Genomic DNA, 18,755 nt, shown 5'->3' on the forward strand with positions numbered 1-18,755 from the left:
AGAGCAGGAGGAAGGAAGGAAGGAAGGAAGGAAGGAAGGAAGGAAGGAAGGAAGGAAGGAAGGAGGAAAGAAGGAAAGGAGGAGGAAGGAAGGAAGGAAGGAAGGAAGGAAGGAAGGAAGGAAGGAAGGAAGGAAGGAAGGAAGGAAGGAAGGAAGGGAGGGAGGGAGGGAGGGAGGGAGGGAGGAGAGAGCAGAAGGGAGGGAGGAAGGAAGGAAGGAAGAATAAAAGTAAGGAAGGGTGAAAAGGAAGGAAGGAAGGAAAGAAGGAAGGAAGGAAGGAAGGAAGGAAGGGAAAAAAGAAGGAAGGAAGGGAGAAAGGAAGGAAGGAAGGAAGGAAGGAAGGAAGGAAGGAAGGAGAGAGCAGGAGGAAGGAAGGAAGGAAGGAAGGAAGGAAGGAAGGAAGGAAGGAAGAATAAAAATAAGGAAGGGTGAAAAGGAAGGAAGGAAGGAAAGAAGGAAGGAAGGAAGGAAGGAAGGAAGGAAGGAAGGGAAAAAGAAGGAAGGAAGGAAGGAGAGAGCAGAATGAAGGAAGGAAGGAAGGAAGGAAGGAAGGAAGGAAGGAAGGAAGGAAGGAAGGAAGGAGAGATCAGAGAAATTTCAGTCTCATCAGGAAGGAGAGAGCAGGAGGAAAGAAGGAAGGGAAGATTGGAGGGAGGGAAGGAAGGAAGGAAAAAAGGAAGGAAGGAGGAAAGAAGGAAAGGAGGAGGAAGGAAGGAAGGAAGGAAGGAAGGAAGGAAGGAAGGAAGGAAGGAAGGAAGGAAGGAAGGAAGGAAGGAAGGAAGGAAGGAAGGGAGGGAGGGAGGGAGGGAGGGAGGAGAGAGCAGAAGGGAGGGAGGAAGGAAGGAAGGAAGAATAAAAGTAAGGAAGGGTGAAAAGGAAGGAAGGAAGGAAAGAAGGAAGGAAGGAAGGAAGGAAGGAAGGAAGGAAGGAAGGGAAAAAAGAAGGAAGGAAGGAAGGAAGGAAGGGAAAAAAGAAGGAAGGAAGGAAGGGAGAAAGGAAGGAAGGAAGGAAGGAAGGAGAGAGCAGGAGGAAGGAAGGAAGGAAGGAAGGAAGGAAGGAAGGAAGGAAGGAAGGAAGGAAGGAAGGAAGGAAGGAAGGAAGGAAGGAAGGAAGGAAGGAAGGAAGGAAGGAAGGAAGAATAAAAATAAGGAAGGGTGAAAAGGAAGGAAGGAAGGAAAGAAGGAAGGAAGGAAGGAAGGAAGGAAGGGAAAAAAGAAGGAAGGAAGGAAGGAAGGAAGGAGAGAGCAGGAGGAAGGAAGGAAGGAAGGAAGGAAGGAAGGAAGGAAGGAAGGAAGGAAGGAAGGAAGGAAGGAAGGAAGGAAGGAGAGATCAGAGAAATTTCAGTCTCATCAGGAAGGAGAGAGCAGGAGGAAAGAAGGAAGGGAAGATTGGAGGGAGGGAAGGAAGGAAGGAAAAAAGGAAGGAAGGAGGAAAGAAGGAAAGGAGGAGGAAGGAAGGAAGGAAGGAAGGAAGGAAGGAAGGAAGGAAGGAAGGAAGGAAGGAAGGAAGGAAGGAAGGAAGGAAGGAAGGAAGGAAGGAAGGAAGGAAGGAAGGAAGGAAGGAAGGGAGGGAGGGAGGGAGGAGAGAGCAGAAGGGAGGGAGGAAGGAAGGAAGGAAGAATAAAAGTAAGGAAGGGTGAAAAGGAAGGAAGGAAGGAAAGAAGGAAGGAAGGAAGGAAGGAAGGAAGGAAGGGAAAAAAGAAGGAAGGAAGGAAGGGAGAAAGGAAGGAAGGAAGGAAGGAAGGAAGGAAGGAAGGAAGGAAGGAAGGAGAGAGCAGGAGGAAGGAAGGAAGGAAGGAAGGAAGGAAGGAAGGAAGGAAGGAAGGAAGGAAGGAAGGAAGGAAGGAAGGAAGGAAGGAAGAATAAAAATAAGGAAGGGTGAAAAGGAAGGAAGGAAGGAAAGAAGGAAGGAAGGAAGGAAGGAAGGAAGGAAGGAAGGAAGGAAGGAAGGAAGGAAGGAAGGAAGGAAGGAAGGAAGGAAGGAAGGAAGGAAGGAAGGAAGGAAGGAAGGAAGGAAGGAGAGATCAGAGAAATTTCAGTCTCATCAGGAAGGAGAGAGCAGGAGGAAAGAAGGAAGGGAAGATTGGAGGGAGGGAAGGAAGGAAGGAAAAAAGGAAGGAAGGAGGAAAGAAGGAAGGAAGGAAGGAAGGAAGGAAGGAAGGAAGGAAGGAAGGAAGGAAGGAAGGAAGGAAGGAAGGAAGGAAGGAAGGAAGGAAGGAAGGGAAAAAAGAAGGAAGGGAAGATTGGAGGGAGGGAAGGAAGGAAGGAAAAAAGGAAGGAAGGAGGAAAGAAGGAAAGGAGGAGGAAGGAAGGAAGGAAGGAAGGAAGGAAGGAAGGAAGGAAGGAAGGAAGGAAGGAAGGAAGGAAGGAAGGGAGAAAACAAGGAAAGAAGGAAGGGAGAAAAGAAGGAAGAAAGGGAGGAAAGAGGAAAGGAGAAGGAAGGAAGGAAGGAAGGAAGGAAGGAATGGAGAAAAGAAGGAGGGAAGGAAGGAAGGAAGGGAGAAAGGAAGGAAGGAAGGAAGGAAGGAAGGAAGGAAGGAAGGAAGGAAGGAAGGAAGGAAGAAAGGAAGAAAGAAAGAAAGAAGTGAGGAAGTAATGAGAGAGCAGGCGGAAGGAAGGAACAGGAGAATTAGGTAATTTTGACTCAAAGACAGTACAAGGGTTAAGTGACGAACTCTGAACTGGAAAAAGTCGTCTTTTTCCTAAAACATCTTTCAATTTGCTTTGAAAAAAAGAAGATACCTTGTGGATAAAAGTGTCTTATCTGATGTTTTGTTTGAACAAGAAGTTGTTCTTGTTTCTTCAAGGACAGAAACAGTCAGCCTGCTCAGACAGCGAGTGTATGAATGTGATGAATGATTCCACTAAACGGGTCACGGCAGGTGCTGGCCTGAGTTTCACCTGCTGCATCCACTTATCTTACACGGCTGCCGGTGAACCGCAGGAGGTGAACGCACAAAACAACCTGAAGAACATAAGGAAATACATAAAAACAACTAGAGCTCTGAAATCTGAATAATTCAGGGTGTACTGTCCTGACATTACTGCTTTATTTATTGTATTTGTTTACCATCCAACAGGTTGTACTTCTAGTTACTGTCCCTTTTCTCCTCTAATGTCAAATTCCAATTAAGTGCTCTAGTACGACGGAGTATTAGGGCCTAAGACAAAAAAAACTTCGCCAAAAAATAATTGGAAATTACGAGAATAAAGTCATAATATAATGAGAATAAAGTCGTAAAAATTACGAGAATAAAGTCATAATATAATGAGAATAAAGTCGTAAAATTACGAGAATAAAGTCATAATATAATGAGAATAAAGTCGTAAAAATTACGAGAATAAAGTCATAATATAATGAGAATAAAGTCGTAAAAATTACGAGAATAAAGTCATAATATAATGAGAATAAAGTCGTAAAAATTACGAGAATAAAGTCATAATATAATGAGAATAAAGTCGTAATATTACGAGAATAAAGTCGTAATATTACGAGAATAAAGTCGTAATATCATATTACGAGAATAAAGTCGTAATTTATGAGAATAAAGTCGTAATATTACGAGAATAAAGTCGTAATATTACGAGAATAAAGTCGTAATATTACGAGAATAAAGTCGTAATATCATATTACGAGAATAAAGTCGTAATTTATGAGAATAAAGTCGTAATTTTATGAGAATAAAGTCATAATTTATGAGAATAAAGTCGTAATATTATGAGAATAAAGTCGTAATATTATGAGAATATAATTTATGAGAACTTTAACAGGAAGAGCAGTCTTCTCCCTGTGTTAAAATGAGGTATATTGATCATCTTGTGAAGTTATATTTATATATTTATAATATATTTAATATTACGACTTTATTCTCGTAATATTACGACTTTATTCTCAAAATATTACGACTTTATTCTCGTAATTTTACGACTTTATTCTCGTAATATTATGACTTTATTCTCGTAATATTACGACTTTATTCTCATATTATTATGACTTTATTCTCGTTATTTCCATTTTTTTTGTCTTAGTTTGGCCCTAATAATCCGTCGTACTCTACATTTAATGGGACTGGATATTTTAATAAAATCCCTTTCAAACATCTCTTCTATCTGTGTTTTTTCCCCCTGCTCTGCCTCCAGGTTCCCTCCCCTTCTCTTCTTTCGGACACGATGACACCAGACGAGGTATGTAGGTGATGGAAAGAGTTTTCATCATCTTACACAAAGCATGCTCCATTAATCGCACCATGATTACTAGATGCTTTACTTGTGTTGTGTTTGAAGCATCAGGTCGCATCTACGTCCAAGTTATCAACATTTCTTTTCTTGGGACAAATGTAACAGTCTGCCCTAGTTTAGTGCTTCAGGACCAGCAAAGCACTTTACAATTGATCATTTACATGCTTCTTTTTGAAAAACGCTCTGATTATATCAGATAACTTATTTTATAAAACTAATATGTACTCACGTGATTGGAAGTCATCTGAAGGTCATTTGTCCTGACATGGGACAGCTGTCATTGCAGTTTATTCACACCTCTTTATACCTCACCCACCTTTTTAGCAATTAAACGAATACAAGTAAACGGCAATAAACTCTAGAACCCCCAGCTCCACTTCAGTTTTTGAAATGGAAAAATTTGTGTTAACTCTTCTTCTCCTCCATATTTTCTCTGCTGTGCAAATCAGGCTGTGAAGTGAAACATTTTAAGCTTCAAAACTTCTAACAAACTACTTATAAAACCAACACGCAAAACAGACACAATCCACACAGGAAAAGTGTGTGCATGCATGGATAAACCTTCTGATTCTCTTGATTCTGTCTATATTTATTGGGTTTATTATTAATTCCGTAACTGTTTAGTTTTTATGACAATAATAATAGTTCTAGATGTTTTTGTTGTAGTTGTCAGTGGTGAAGTGAACAGCAGGCCGCTCCACTTCAGCAGGTTGCGCCGTAGAGAGGAATGGCATTTGCTAAAATTCTTTATTTGTTGCTGTAATTTAAGATCAATTTGTCTTAGCAAAATAATGTCTTCTAGGTGCTTTCCAGAGATCCAGAACATGACACCCGAACAATTATTAAATAAACACTGGCAGGTAAAACCTCCCCTTTAGGAGGGAAGAGACCTGGACCTGGATCATAAGGGAGGGCCAGACTGGGCAGAGCAGGAAAGAGAATGTTTTTATTTATTGGGTAGCAGTAGTTTTTGCTGTCAGTGTAATTGTGTTCAGTATAACAGATTTATATATATATATATATATATATATATATATATATATATATATATATATATATATATATATATATATATTAGGGATGCCCCGATACTGTTCTCATATACTCTCATATCTCCGATACCACGCACCGATACTTAAAATGTTGAAAGAGACATATTGGACCAAAAACACAAAAAACAAATATGTCTGGAGTCGCAAAAAATGGAAAGTCTTGTATAAGCCTTAGAATGAAGGCAACACATGCTGCATGTATCTATATTAGTTATAACTGGGGGAAGATTTATTTTTTCATTATGCACTTCGAGAAAAAAGTCTAAATTTTGCGAAAAAAGTCTAAATGTCGAGAAAGAAGTCGAAATGTCGAGATTATTGTTGAAGAACAATCTCGAGAAAAAAGTTGAAATGTTGAGAAAAAAGTCGAAATGTCGAGCTTAAGGAAAAAAGGAAGAAAAAAAAGAGAAGAAAAGAAGAAAAAAGGAAAAAAAAGAAGAAGAAAAAAAGAGGAAAAAAAATGAAGAAAAAAAGGTCAAAGGTCAAATTTTTGAAAAATCTCCAGGGAGCCACTAGGGCGGCGCTAAAGAGCCGCAGGTTGCCGACCCCTGCTTTAGGGGGAGATGTTGATGCAGTCAGCGTGGTGATGAGAAGAGACTGATACCCATGAGTGAGACTGGCAGCGCCGTTTCAGGCAAGATAGCGACAATTAATGCAGCGGGATGTCAGCAGTGTGGACATATTTCAAAATAAGGGACGACGACAGAAGCAAGACAGACTGAAGCTACTGCTGCTGAGGTGTCAAGAGGAGGGAAGGAGAATACGTCGTTTAATACCAAAAACTTGATAAAACATCTCAAGACGCATCATAAAGCTGAGGATACGGAGTTGCTAATAATACTGCAAGAACACAACAGCAACGTTAGCTCAGGTTCTGCAAAAGAGACAGACGATGGCAAGAGACAATAACGTTAAAATAACGGAGGATGAGCAGCCACTGTCAGTTGGAGAAGACGAAGGATTTTACCGTCTTCTCGACGCACTCGAGCCGCGAAATGTTTCATTGATATTTTATATGTTTGATATTTTCTTAAATGTAAAGACAGTAGCAGTGTGTATACTTTTTATTACACATAAAGATTATTTTTTGTTTAAAATAGTTATTCTACTCATTTTATTTATTCTTATTGAATTTATATGTTGCAAATAAGACTTGTCTTCCAATTCATTGCATTTTTCATTGCATTTTTAGCTTAGTTATTTTTGTGGTGGAAGTATCGTATCGGTACTCGGTATCGGCAAGTACACAAATGAAAATACTCGTACTCAGTGTGAAATAAATGGTATCGGGATGGATATATATATATATATATATATATATATATATATATATATATATATATATATAGTGCAGCAATATTCATCATCACTATCAATACATTTTTTTTTTAAATGCCTGAGATATGCAGTCAGTTTAATATCACTATACAAATCTCTGTCAAATGTGACTCATTCGAAGGGAAGATTCAGATTTGCAGCATTTCTTTGTTGTGACTTTTCTTAAAGGAGATTTGTGTGCATCATGTGTATGTGTTTTTGTTCTGGATGAATTGCAATAAAAGCCGTGTTTTTGCTCCAGTCCTTTTCTGTCTGCCTCTCTGAGTCTTTCCTCCCCAAATCCCCGTATCATCAGCCGATAATTCCAGAAGACTTGCCTCCTCCTTGTCACGGCAGACCGAGGTTTGAAGTAAAATCCATAGAAAAGTTAAAAGGTGGCAGACGTTCTAAATCTCAGAGGGGAGAGTGGGACATGCAAGGACACCACGCAGGTTTCAAGGTTTTTCCAAGCGAAAGCCTCTGCTCAGACAGTGACCCTCTTATTTCACTGATGCTGTTGTCGGGTACATTTAATCATGAGTCACCCCAATGTTTCCCTCTGGTTGAACTCATACATTTACATATAATATACATGCATTGATTTATTAATATCCAGCATGCTACTCTGAACCGTTGCCAGACAATTTACCTTTGACTCGGCCACTTATTTTCTGCTGCAGATCAAAGCGTGGGAAGAGGCCGAGATCGACAAACCGATGGAAATGGATGAGATACGAGTTGATCCTTCTCCTTTCCAGTTGGTTGAACGAACATCGTTACACAAGGTCAGTAGGAAAAGTTTTCTGTGACGCATATCTGCACGTCATATCAGCACTAAGTTAAAGTGGATAACTTTCATCCATGTTTTATCCATGAGAAAATGGAATGATATCGGGCTTGGATCAGTTATTTCTGATTTTAACTTAGAACATCAGTCTTGTTCTCTGAAATATTAGGGTCTCAAATAGGAATGGTTGATATTTTACCGTTCACGATAAACCGTCCAAAAAATTCCCCACGGTAAGAATTTATCATCTCACGGTAAAAATGATAAATTCCCGTTGATGACGTTTTTGTGAAGGAAGGAAGGAAGGAAGGAAGGAAGGAAGGAAGGAAGGAAGGAAGGAAGGAAGGAAGGAAGGAAGGAAGGAAGGAAGGAAGGAAGGAAGGAAGGAAGGAAGGAAGGAAGGAAGGAGGAAGGAAGGAAGGAAGGAAGGAAGGAAGGAAGGAAGGAAGGAAGCCTGAAAGGAAGGAAGGAAGGAAGGAAGGAAGGAAGGAAGGAAGGAAGGAAGGAAGGAAATTAGCCTGAAAGGAAGGAAGGAAGGAAATTAGCCTGAAAGGAAGGAAGGAAGGAAATTAGCCTGAAAGGAAGGAAGGAAGGAAGGAAGGAAATTAGCCTGAAAGGAAGGAAGGAAGGAAGGAAATTAGCCTGAAAGGAAGGAAGGAAGGAAGGAAGGAAATTAGCCTGAAAGGAAGGAAGGAAGGAAGGAAATTAGCCTGAAAGGAAGGAAGGAAGGAAGGAAGGAAATGAGCCTGAAAGGAAGGAAGGAAGGAAGGAAGGAAAGAAGGAAGGAAGGAAGGAAGGAAGGAAGGAAGGAAGGAAGGAAGGAAGGAAGGAAGGAAGGAAGGAAGGAAGGAAGGAAGGAAGGAAGGAAGGAAGGAAGGAAGGAAGGAAGGAAGGAAGGAAGGAAGGAAGGAAGGAAGGAAGGAAGGAAGGAAGGAAGGAAGGAAGGACGGACGGAAGGAAGGAAGGAAGGAAGGAAGGAAGGAAGAGAGAATGAAAAGAAGGAAAGAAAGAAGGAAGGATGGGAGAAAAGAAGAAAGGAAGGAAGGAAGGAAGGAAGGAAGGAAGGAAGGAAGGAAGGAAGGAAGGAAGGAAGGAAGGAAGGAAGGAAGGAAGGAAGGAAGGAAGGAAGGAAGGAAGGAAGGAAGGAAGGAAGGAAGGAAGGAAGGAAGGAAGGAAATGAGCCTGGAAGGAAGGAAGGATAAATTCCCGTTGATGACGTTTTTTTGTAACAAACATGGCGGATCTAATAGATTTATAGTTACAAAGATGGAGTTGAATTTGTATTTTTTTTATCGTCATTTTTATCGTTATCAGGATAAATGCCAGAAATTATCGTGATACATTTTTAGTCCATACCGCCCATCCCTAGTCTCAAATGCTTTATGGAAAAAAAGAGAGAAAAAACATTGTACTGGACTGCTCTGGGAAAGAGTGAAGCATCAGAAATCTGATAGAGATGGAGATGAACTATCCAACTGCCCATTTTTAGGTAAATAAAACAGGCTTCGTCTCCAGAAAATAACATCTTACAATCATGCTGCATACTTTAGGTCCTAGAGACACAGTCAAAATGCCACCAAAATGCCATCAAAATGCTTAAAGTTGAATGTTAACTTGGTATTTTGTACATTTAAGTTCCAATCTGATTATTTTTCATTTTTTTACTGTCTTATTTTATAATGAAAATTATTTGTATTCACAAAACCTTAAACTCTCCCACACCCAATTTCCTGTTGTGTAAGACTTTGATGTCTGCGTAAATAGTATTTGTTTAATCCCGGCATTTTATCAGATTTCATTTAAAGGCAGTTTAAGCAATTTGTGGATGAAATCATATCTGTTGATATTAGAAACAAAACACCAGCAAAACATGGAGTTTCAATCTTACCAGAACATTTTCTGAAATGTGTTTGGAGATATTGTACTAAAAACGCTCATTGATGATTTAACACATTTTGATTGGACTCATTGATTGGAAACATAACTAGCAAAACAATTTATCTCAAATGTCCACAGTAAGCCATTCTTCTTAGATTATTTGTCCGTGTTTGAAGTTACTGTAGCTGCATGTTGAAGTTAACTGGAAATTAACTGCAAGACATTTCAATGAAGGTGGGAGGTGGCTCATAAAATTCATACAGTACATGCATACAGTTGTATCAATATTGTACTGATACAGTTCAAAGTCTTGTATGGAACTCACCTTTCTATGGTTTGATTAATACACATTTATCTGCACATTACTGACTAAACTGCAAGTGCAGGATTTTTAGAGGGGAAAAAAATTGGAAAATTGAATACAGGCTGAAAGTTATCTTTGCAATCTTAGCAAACTGGATTCTCCACCAATGCAAAGCACAAACAATGATGTCCATACACTGCAAAAACTCAAATCTTAACAATAATATTTGTCTTATTTCTAGTTAAAATGTCTCATTTTTAGTCAAAAAAAATCTCATTACACTTAAAACAAGACTCATCACTGGAAAAAACAACAATTTTCACCTGTTTCAAGTAGATTTTCAATTGAAATAAGTAGAAAAATCTGCCAGTGGAACAAGATTTTTTTGCTTATTATGAGAAGATAAATCTTGTTCCACTGGCAGATTTTTCTACTTATTTTAAGTGAAAATCTACTTGAAACAGGTGAAAATTGTCAAATAACAAGTTATTTTTCTGGTAATGACTCGTGTTTTAAGTGTAATGAGATTTTCTGACTAAAAATTAGACATTTTAACTAGAAATAAGACAAATATTCCTGGTAAGATTTTGAGTTTTTGCAGTGTGCGTCTTATATGCAGGTGCGGCTTATAGTCCAGAAAATGTGGATTTACATAAATAAATAAATGTATACATAAAAACATCTATAAAATAAATCTAGCTTAAACCAACCAGCTTAAAACAAGACTCATCACTGGAAAAAAACAACAATTTTCACCTGTTTCAAGTAGATTTTCAATTAAAATGAGTAGAAAAATCTGCCAGTGGAACAAGATTTTTTTGCTTGTAATGAGAAGATAAATCTTGTTCCACTGGCAGATTTTTCTACTTATTTCAAGTGAAAATTTACTTGAAACAGGTGAAAATTGTCAAATAAGTTATTTTATGGTAATGACTCGTGTTTTAAGTGTAATGAGATTTTTTGACTAAAAATGAGACATTTTAACTAGAAATAAGACAAATATTCCTGGTAAGATTTTGAGTTTTTGCAGTGTAGTACTGAAACAATAGCTTCTATTCTATTCTTCTATCATCTGACATTGTTATCAAAATTATTTTTAAAAAATGAATAAAATCTACCAGAGGTTTATAGGACTAGGGCAATCCTTTCAATCATTCAGTCCAAATAGGTCCAGGTTTTCTGCACCAGGTGGCCGATAACGTGGAATTATCTGCCGCTGTCACAGCCAAACCACAATGAAACCTCAACATTATTATTTCAAATTTCAATTCCCTAAATACTGACTAAAAAGCACTCTTATTACTGTTAATCATAATTAAAGTCTAAACAGACTACTCATTACAGCAGCAACGCCGCGCATGGATGAACGCAGCAGGGACAGATATAATTGTTGTAATGGTGCACTCATGTTCTGAAAATGGGACGTATATGAGCAAATAATCACACACACAGTTTTTTTTTGTTATTTATTTCTTTATTTTTTGATCACTACGTCGTAGTGAAAAATTCAGTTCCTTCTCAAGGGAGCCAAGCTCTTGTTTGTTCGCATTTATGTCTGTGAGATCACAGTGTTTTCTTCTGTTGATTGTGGTTATCGTTGACTTACTCTCTTCTCTGGTATATTCTTTTAACACTGGAATAAATACAAGAAAATAACTGGCAGCATAGCTGAAAATGTCAGAAATAAACTGATTTAAACTGCTCGGATCCTAATATTTTTTACTGTCTCTGATCTTCTTAAAGATCTTCTTAGAACGAGTACATTTGAACTTCTCATTCATGAGAAGTCAAAAGAAGTTTCTAGAATATGTCAAATATTGATCTGTCGAGTGGCATTATCTTCTTTCAGGTTCTCGTAGATCAGGGGTCGGCAACCCAAAATGTTGAAAGAGCCATATTGGACCAAAAACACAAAAAACAAATATGTTTGGAGCTGCAAAAAAATGAGAAGTCTTGTATAAGCCTTAGAATGAAGGCAACACGTGCTGCATTTATCTATATTAGTTAGAACTGAGGGAAGATTTTTTTTTTCATTATGCACTTCGAGAAAAAAGAAAGAAATGTTGAGAAAAAAGTCGAAATGTTGAGAAAAAAGTTGAAATGTCGAGATTAATGTTGAAGTACAATCTCGAGAAAAAAGTCGAAATGTTGAGAAAAAAGTCGAAATGTCGAAAAAAAAGTCGAAATGTTGAGAAAAAAGTCGAAATGTTGAGATTAATGTTGAAGTACAATCTCGAGAAAAAAGTCGAAATGTCGAGAAAAAGTCGAAATGTCGAGAAAAAAGTCGAAATGTCGAGAAAAAAGTCGTAATGTCGAGATTAATGTTGAAGTACAATCTCGAGAAAAAAGTCGAAATGTTGAGAAAAAAGTCGAAATGTCGAAAAAAAAGTCGAAATGTTGAGAAAAAAGTCGAAATGTCGAAAAAAAAGTCGAAATGTTGAGAAAAAAGTCGAAATGTTGAGAAGAAAGTCGAAATGTTGAGAAAAAAGTCGAAATGTTGAGAAAAAAGTCGAAATGTCGAAAAAAAAGTCGAAATGTCGAGAAAAAAGTCGAAATGTTGAGAAGAAAGTCGAAATGTTGAGAAAAAAGTCGAAATGTCGAGAAAAAAGTCGAAATGTTGAGAGAAAAGTCGAAATGTCGAGAAAAAAGTCGAAATGTCGAGAAAAAAGTCGAAATGTCACGAAAAAAGTCGAAATGTTGAGAAAAAAGTCGAAATTTCGAGAAAAAAGTCGAAATGTTGAGAAAAAAGTTGAAATGTCACGAAAAAAGTCAAAATGTCGAGAAAAAAGTCGTAATGTCGAGATTAATGTTGAAGTACAATCTCGAGAAAAAAGTCGAAATGTTGAGAAAAAGTCGAAATGTCACGAAAAAATTCAAAATCTCGAGGAAAAAGTCAAAATTTTGAGGAAAAAGCCGAAATGTCAAGAAAAAAGTCGAAATGTCGAGATTAAAAAGGAAAGGAAAAAGGAAGAAAAAAAGAGGGGAAAAACAAGGAAAAAAGAAGGAAAAAAAGGAAAAAAAGAGAAAAAAGAGAAAGCAAAGGAAAAAGAAAGAAGAAAAAAAGGAAAAAAAAGGTCAAACATTTTTGAAAAAGCTCCAGGAGCCACTAGGGCGGCGCTAAAGAGCCACGGGTTGCCGACCCCTGTCCTAGGCTTTGAATTAATTTTTGTTTTAAGCATTGAAAGTTGGAGTAATCCTTTTCATTTGAATTAATTTAACCTCTTTATATCCATTGCATTTGTGATATTATTAATCTTTCCTTCTCTTTTTGGTTTAATTGCATGCATTATCCAATTCCTCTGACGGATCAAGTTGTCATTGTGACGAACCTGAAGGTGATCCAAGAGTTGCAGACATTTGCAGGATGCTGTAGTTTGTAAATATCTTGTCCCTTTTATTATTTTTCCCCTGAGCAAGTATTCATTTTCATGCTAATTCTCTGAATATTGTGCTTATTCATGTGCAAAAGAGGCCTTGTGACAGAGATGTGCTGATGCATACGGAGAGCTCCTCCGCTGCTCGTGACCTCTGCTGAATTATGAGCTGAATACTTTAAACATTCAAACACATTCAAACAGGGACTTCATGTTTTTCACCAGTTTGTTTGTTTCTGTCTCTGGGTCTAGACGACAGCTGACAGAGACTTGCAGGGCTTGTAAATCATCTTAAGTTGTTCACAGATGTAAACTGCCCACGCTGCTTTTGGAGTTAGCTGATTTACCTTTTCCTTCCCTCTCAACAGACCCACACATTATTCTCCCTGCTCGGACTCAGCCACGCTTATGTGACCAGTATTGGCAAACTGGTGGGAGTGGTGGCCTTGAAGGAGGTAAGAGACGACAACCAGTACTCCAGTTGTAAAAAAGAAATCAGGGGGGATGGTGGATTTTATCATATGGGGACAGATAATTTGTGCTGATTACAAATAATATAATATATTACAAATAATAGCAGTGACCAAAACAGCTGCAGAAATACTGCAGGAATGACATAGCAGCAGTTAATGCAGCCTTCTGTAAGCTTTAAATATCCACTGGGCTTACATCAAATACATCAAAACACAACAATAAAAAACACTTTTCTGAACTTATCAATATGACTCTGTCCTTCACAGGATAAGTAACATGGATCACTGCAAAAACTCACAATCTTAACAAGAATATTTGTCTTATTTCTAGTTAAAATGTCTCATTTTAGTAAAAAAAATCAACAATTTTCACCTGTTTTTTTTTAAATAGAGCGGATGCGGCTTGTATATCTTTTTTAATTATTTTTTTAAAAATAGAGCGAATGCACTGCGAAAACTCAAAATCTTAACAAGAATATTTGTCTTGTTTCTAGTTAAAATGTCTCATTTTTAGTCAAAAAATCTAGCTACACTTAAAACAAGAGTCATCACCATATAAATAACTTATTTGACAATTTCCACCTGTTTCAAGTAAATTTTCACTTGAAATAAGTAGAAAAATCTGCCAGTGGGACAAGATTTATCTTCTCATTACAAGCAAAAAAATCTTGTTCCACTGGCAGATTTTTCTACTTATTTCAAGTGAAAATTTACTTGAAACAGGTGAAAATTGTCAAATAACAAGTTATTTTTTTGGTAATGACTCTTGTTTTAAGTGTAATGAGAGTTTTTGACTAAAAATTAGACATTTTAACTAGAAATAAGACAAATATTCCTGGTAAAATTTTGAGTTTTTGCAGTGTATATTTTATTGTGTCTGAGCACTTTTGCACTGCAAAAACTCAAAGTCTTAACAAGAATATTTGTCTTATTTCTAGTTAAAATCTTAAAACAAGAGTCATCACTGGAAAAAACAACAATTTTCACCTGTTTCAAGTACATATTAATACTAGTATTATATTGAGATTCAACAGCAACACTGCGAAAACTAAGAATATTTGTCTTATTTCTAGTTAAAATGTCTAATTTTTTGTAAAAAAAAATCTCATTAAAACAAGACTCATCACTGGAAAAACAACAATTTTCCCCTGTTTCAAGTAGATTTTCACTTAAAATAAGTAGAAAAATCTGCCAGTGGAACAAGATTTTTTTGCTTGTAATGAGAAGAAAAATCTTGTCCCACTGGCAGATTTTTCTACTTATTTCAAGTGAAAATTTACTTGAAACAGGTGAAAATTGTAAAATAACAAGTTATTTCTTGTTTTATGTGTAATGAGATTTTTTTTTTTTTTGACTTTTTTAACTATAAATAAGACAAATATTCTTGTTAAGATTTTGAGTTTTTGCAGTGAAGTATTGGCAGCTAATGATGCTGTAAGGACCAATCAGCTCCCAGAATGCTGATAGAACTGCTTTCAGAAACATCGTGAGGGGCAGATTTATCAAACAGATCCAGGGAGGAAACAGAGACGCATGAAATCGGTATTATTTTTTTCCCACATTCCGTTTAAATTTTTTCCCTTTTCAGTGTTTTTCGGCTTTTAATTTTTGAGAATTTGGTTTTTAGCATTTTATGCAAATATAACCCCAAGACAGTATAGCCTATAGAGTAATGAAATATAGACAATTTATGCAGCGAAGCTTGCAATGTCCCCGGCTATTAGTGATCCCTCTTGGAGCATTTTCACGAAAAAAAAAAAAAACTTTTACGCACATTTTTAAGCCTTTCAGGAGTTTTAAAAACCAGTGCTTTGTTAACGCTGCAGCTACTCTTCGACGCCACGTTCATTGTTTGATATTTTCACACCAGGCGCATGTGTGAATTAAATACGGAAGAGTATTAGGGCCATGCAGGAGAAAAAATATTTTGAGAGGGGAAGATTTTTTTTTATTGTGCACTTTGAGAAAAAAGTTGAAATGTCGAGATTAATGTTGAAATACAATTTCGAGAAAAAAGTCGAAATGTCGAGAAAAAAGTCGAGAAAAAAGTCGAAATGTCGAGAATAATGTTGAAATACATTTTCAAGAATAAACTCAAAATTTCATGAATAAAGTCGAAATTTCAACTTTATTCACAAAATTTTGACTTTTTTCTCGACATTTCGACTTTTTTCTCGAAGTGCATAATGAAAAAAAAAAATCTTCCTCCTCTAAAATATTATTTTTATTTTTCTCCTTCCTGGCCCTAATACTCCTCCTTAATTAAATGACGTGACTACTGGGATTAAAGTTCACCGGGCGAAAATGTAATGATGAAAAAAATTGATCTTTAGACATACGAATCGATTTTTAGGAATTAGTATGAGAATCGTTTTTTTTTCAACACAAGCCTAATGGCTTATAGTTATAAAATCATCATCCTAGTTTCCAAAAAGAGTTTTGTTTGCGCCAGTACCAACTTAACATCGATTAATCGTGCAGTTGACAGCATTGCTGCTGCAGCAGTGCTGAGAGGAGAACAGGGAGACTTGTCTGCAGATAATATTGAGACGTGAGCCGCCGTTGTCAGGCCTGCTACCAAAGTGCAAGGATCATCGCAGCTGTCCTCTGCTGAGAGCCACAGCAGGGTTTGGCTTGGCACGGGTTAGTCCAAATAAACAAAACTAAGCTCAGAGAAACTCTAAAAATGCTGAAGGTCACACAAAAGTAAAAACACAGCAGTGCAGGAGAGTAAAAGCCTATTTATCCGAGGCACTCTCCAGCAGCACTCACTTGTTTTGTTTCCTCCTAATTTGTTTGGTCTGGAGAAGCCGTTTGAATTATTTATGGCCATTTTGTTAGAAAAATCAATATATTCTCTACAAGTGTCTAGTTGGCTTGGGTTGACTTAGGGAGCATGGGGGGTCTGCCTTCAGCTATTCCTTCTCTCCTAAATCTTCTTTTCTCCACCAGTGTTGGGACTAACGCGTTATTTAGTAACGCGTTACAGTAACGCCTAGGGTTGCCACCTTTCAGAAATAGAAATAAGGGACGCCCTGATTTCAGCAGCGCAGGAGCCAAAAAAAAAAGCCCTAAAACTTCTAAACTGAATAAAAATGTGTTTATTTTATATGAAAAACAAAATGCTTTGATTTAAAGTTTAAAGTGCTTTAATAGCAGTGAACTTGCATGACTTTAGAGACAGACAACCACACTAGCAACTGAAATAGCCTCCTATTCTACGTATGTCCACATCAGCCCAGATGTATAATATACATACAGGTGAAGAATATGGTGTAAAAGTTAATTTATTTCAATAATTCAACTAGAATATGGTGTAAAAGTTAATTTATTTCAATAATTCAACTAGAATATGGTGTAAAAGTTAATTTATTTAAATAATTCAACTAGAATATGGTGTAAAAGTTAATTTATTTCAATAATTCAACTAGAATATGGTGTAAAAGTTAATTTATTTCAATAATTCAACTAGAATATGGTGTAAAAGTTAATTTATTTCAATAATTCAACTAGAATATGGTGTAAAAGTTAATTTATTTCAATAATTCAACTAGAATATGGTGTAAAAGTTAATTTATTTCAATAATTCAACTAGAATATGGTGTAAAAGTTAATTTATTTCAATAATTCAACTAGAATATGGTGTAAAAGTTAATTTATTTCAATAATTCAACTAGAATATGGTGTAAAAGTTAATTTATTTCAATAATTTAACTAGAATATGGTGTAAAAGTTAATTTATTTCAATAATTCATCTAGAATATGGTGTAAAAATTAATGAAAATACGGGACAAATCGCGTCCCATATTAGTTCAATACGGGACGCAACATTTTTTTCTCAAATAAAGGACAATTCCGTATTTTACGGGACGGGCGGCAACCCTAGCCGCACGCTCAAAATAACAAAAGCGGTGCGAAGATTTTTTTTTTCTAATTCTTTTTTTTTACTATTGTTATCTAATCCCGTATCAGTTTAGTTAATTTTAAAGGAAATATGCACTTTGTTTACACTCTAATTATGTAAAATATATTTCTTCAGGATCTTTTCTTGAAATTTCTCCTTTTTTTCAAATTATGTAAGATACTTTTAATATCATTTTACAAAGATAAACAGAAACAAGTTTGTTTTTATAGGAAATTTAATTAAAAGCTAAATCTTTCTTATTACATCCGAGAGTGTTTCTTTGTGATTTAGAGATTTTTCCAGTACAATTAAGTGTATTTATTTTTAAAAATTGGCGCGGATATTTACGCCAGTGTGCCGAAAAAGTCAGCACTTCTCTTTTTTTTTTTTTTTTTTTATTGTATTTTTATATTTTCAGACACAAAAAGAGGGGTATACCTTAGATACATAGAACACAAACCCCCACAACTCAATTTCCAAAAATAAAAAAAATAAAAAAGTCAAAGTCCATACATACCAAAACATATTTCATAGTGCTATAATCATGCCAAATATACTAACCAAAAATTCTACTCAATGCACTAATTGAGAATACCAGATAGTACTACCCTATCTGTTCTATCAATGACTCTGAAATAATAAAGCACTTCTCTTTTAACTGTTTTACTTTGTCACTATCCTTGTATTCAAAACTGAAATTCTCTGAATAAATATCTTGTATCATCTTTTTTAGCAGATATTTTTCCTGCGAAAATATATAATACTAGTCAGTTAAAAAAAATAAACGACCGTCTAAAAAGAAATAAAATCAGCAAATGCATTCTAGAAAACTAAAAAAATGTCAAACTGCTCTCTTTGTGGAATAACGATGGATTTGTAGAAGAAATATATTATCGGATATGCTGCGATTCATGGCAATTATTTATGCCTTCCTTTTTAGTAAATTAACTTTTCATTTTTTTGCATTGGAAACTTCTCGCGGGCCGCATGAAAATCTCTCTCGGGCCGCATGAGGCCCGCGGGCCGCACATTTGACACCCCTGCTCTAACGCATTACTTTTTAAATTCAGTAACGCAGTTTCCGTTACCAAACGGTGCGTTACTCTGTTATTTCTGGCTACAGTGAAGCTTTTTTTCCCCACATGCGGAGACCGGAGTAAACGTAGCGAGCGTGCGTTCAAAAACATGACGGTCATGAGCCAAGAGAAGGCGAGTTTCACAACGTGGAGATATTGTCATTACAGTAATCCCTGGTTTTTCGCTGGGGTTACGTTCCAAAAAGAACCCGTGATAAGTGAAATTCTTTTTACAATTATTATAGAAGGCTTCAAATTACAGAGATCAGCACCGCCTCACACGTATTCCACTGCTCTTCTGATGCCGCTGCATCCCGACTCTGTAGCATCTTTTTCTCCTAGAGCCGCGGTG

At 36.6% G+C, this 18,755-nt stretch overlaps 1 protein-coding gene across 1 annotated transcript in view; it reads left to right on the forward strand.

Annotated features, from left to right (window-relative positions):
- LOC133460926 (chloride channel protein 1-like) overlaps window positions 1-18,755 on the forward strand; it is a 131,362-nt gene that overhangs the window by 110,434 nt on the left and 2,173 nt on the right. Inside the window, exons 21-23 of the mRNA XM_061741639.1 lie at window positions 4,140-4,184; window positions 7,288-7,392; window positions 13,319-13,405. Coding sequence (XP_061597623.1) covers window positions 4,140-4,184; window positions 7,288-7,392; window positions 13,319-13,405 — 237 coding nt within the window. The remainder of the gene's footprint in view (window positions 1-4,139; window positions 4,185-7,287; window positions 7,393-13,318; window positions 13,406-18,755) is intronic.

Source organism: Cololabis saira, chromosome 15 (genome assembly GCF_033807715.1).
Source record: "Cololabis saira isolate AMF1-May2022 chromosome 15, fColSai1.1, whole genome shotgun sequence".
Taxonomy (NCBI): domain Eukaryota; kingdom Metazoa; phylum Chordata; class Actinopteri; order Beloniformes; family Belonidae; genus Cololabis; species Cololabis saira.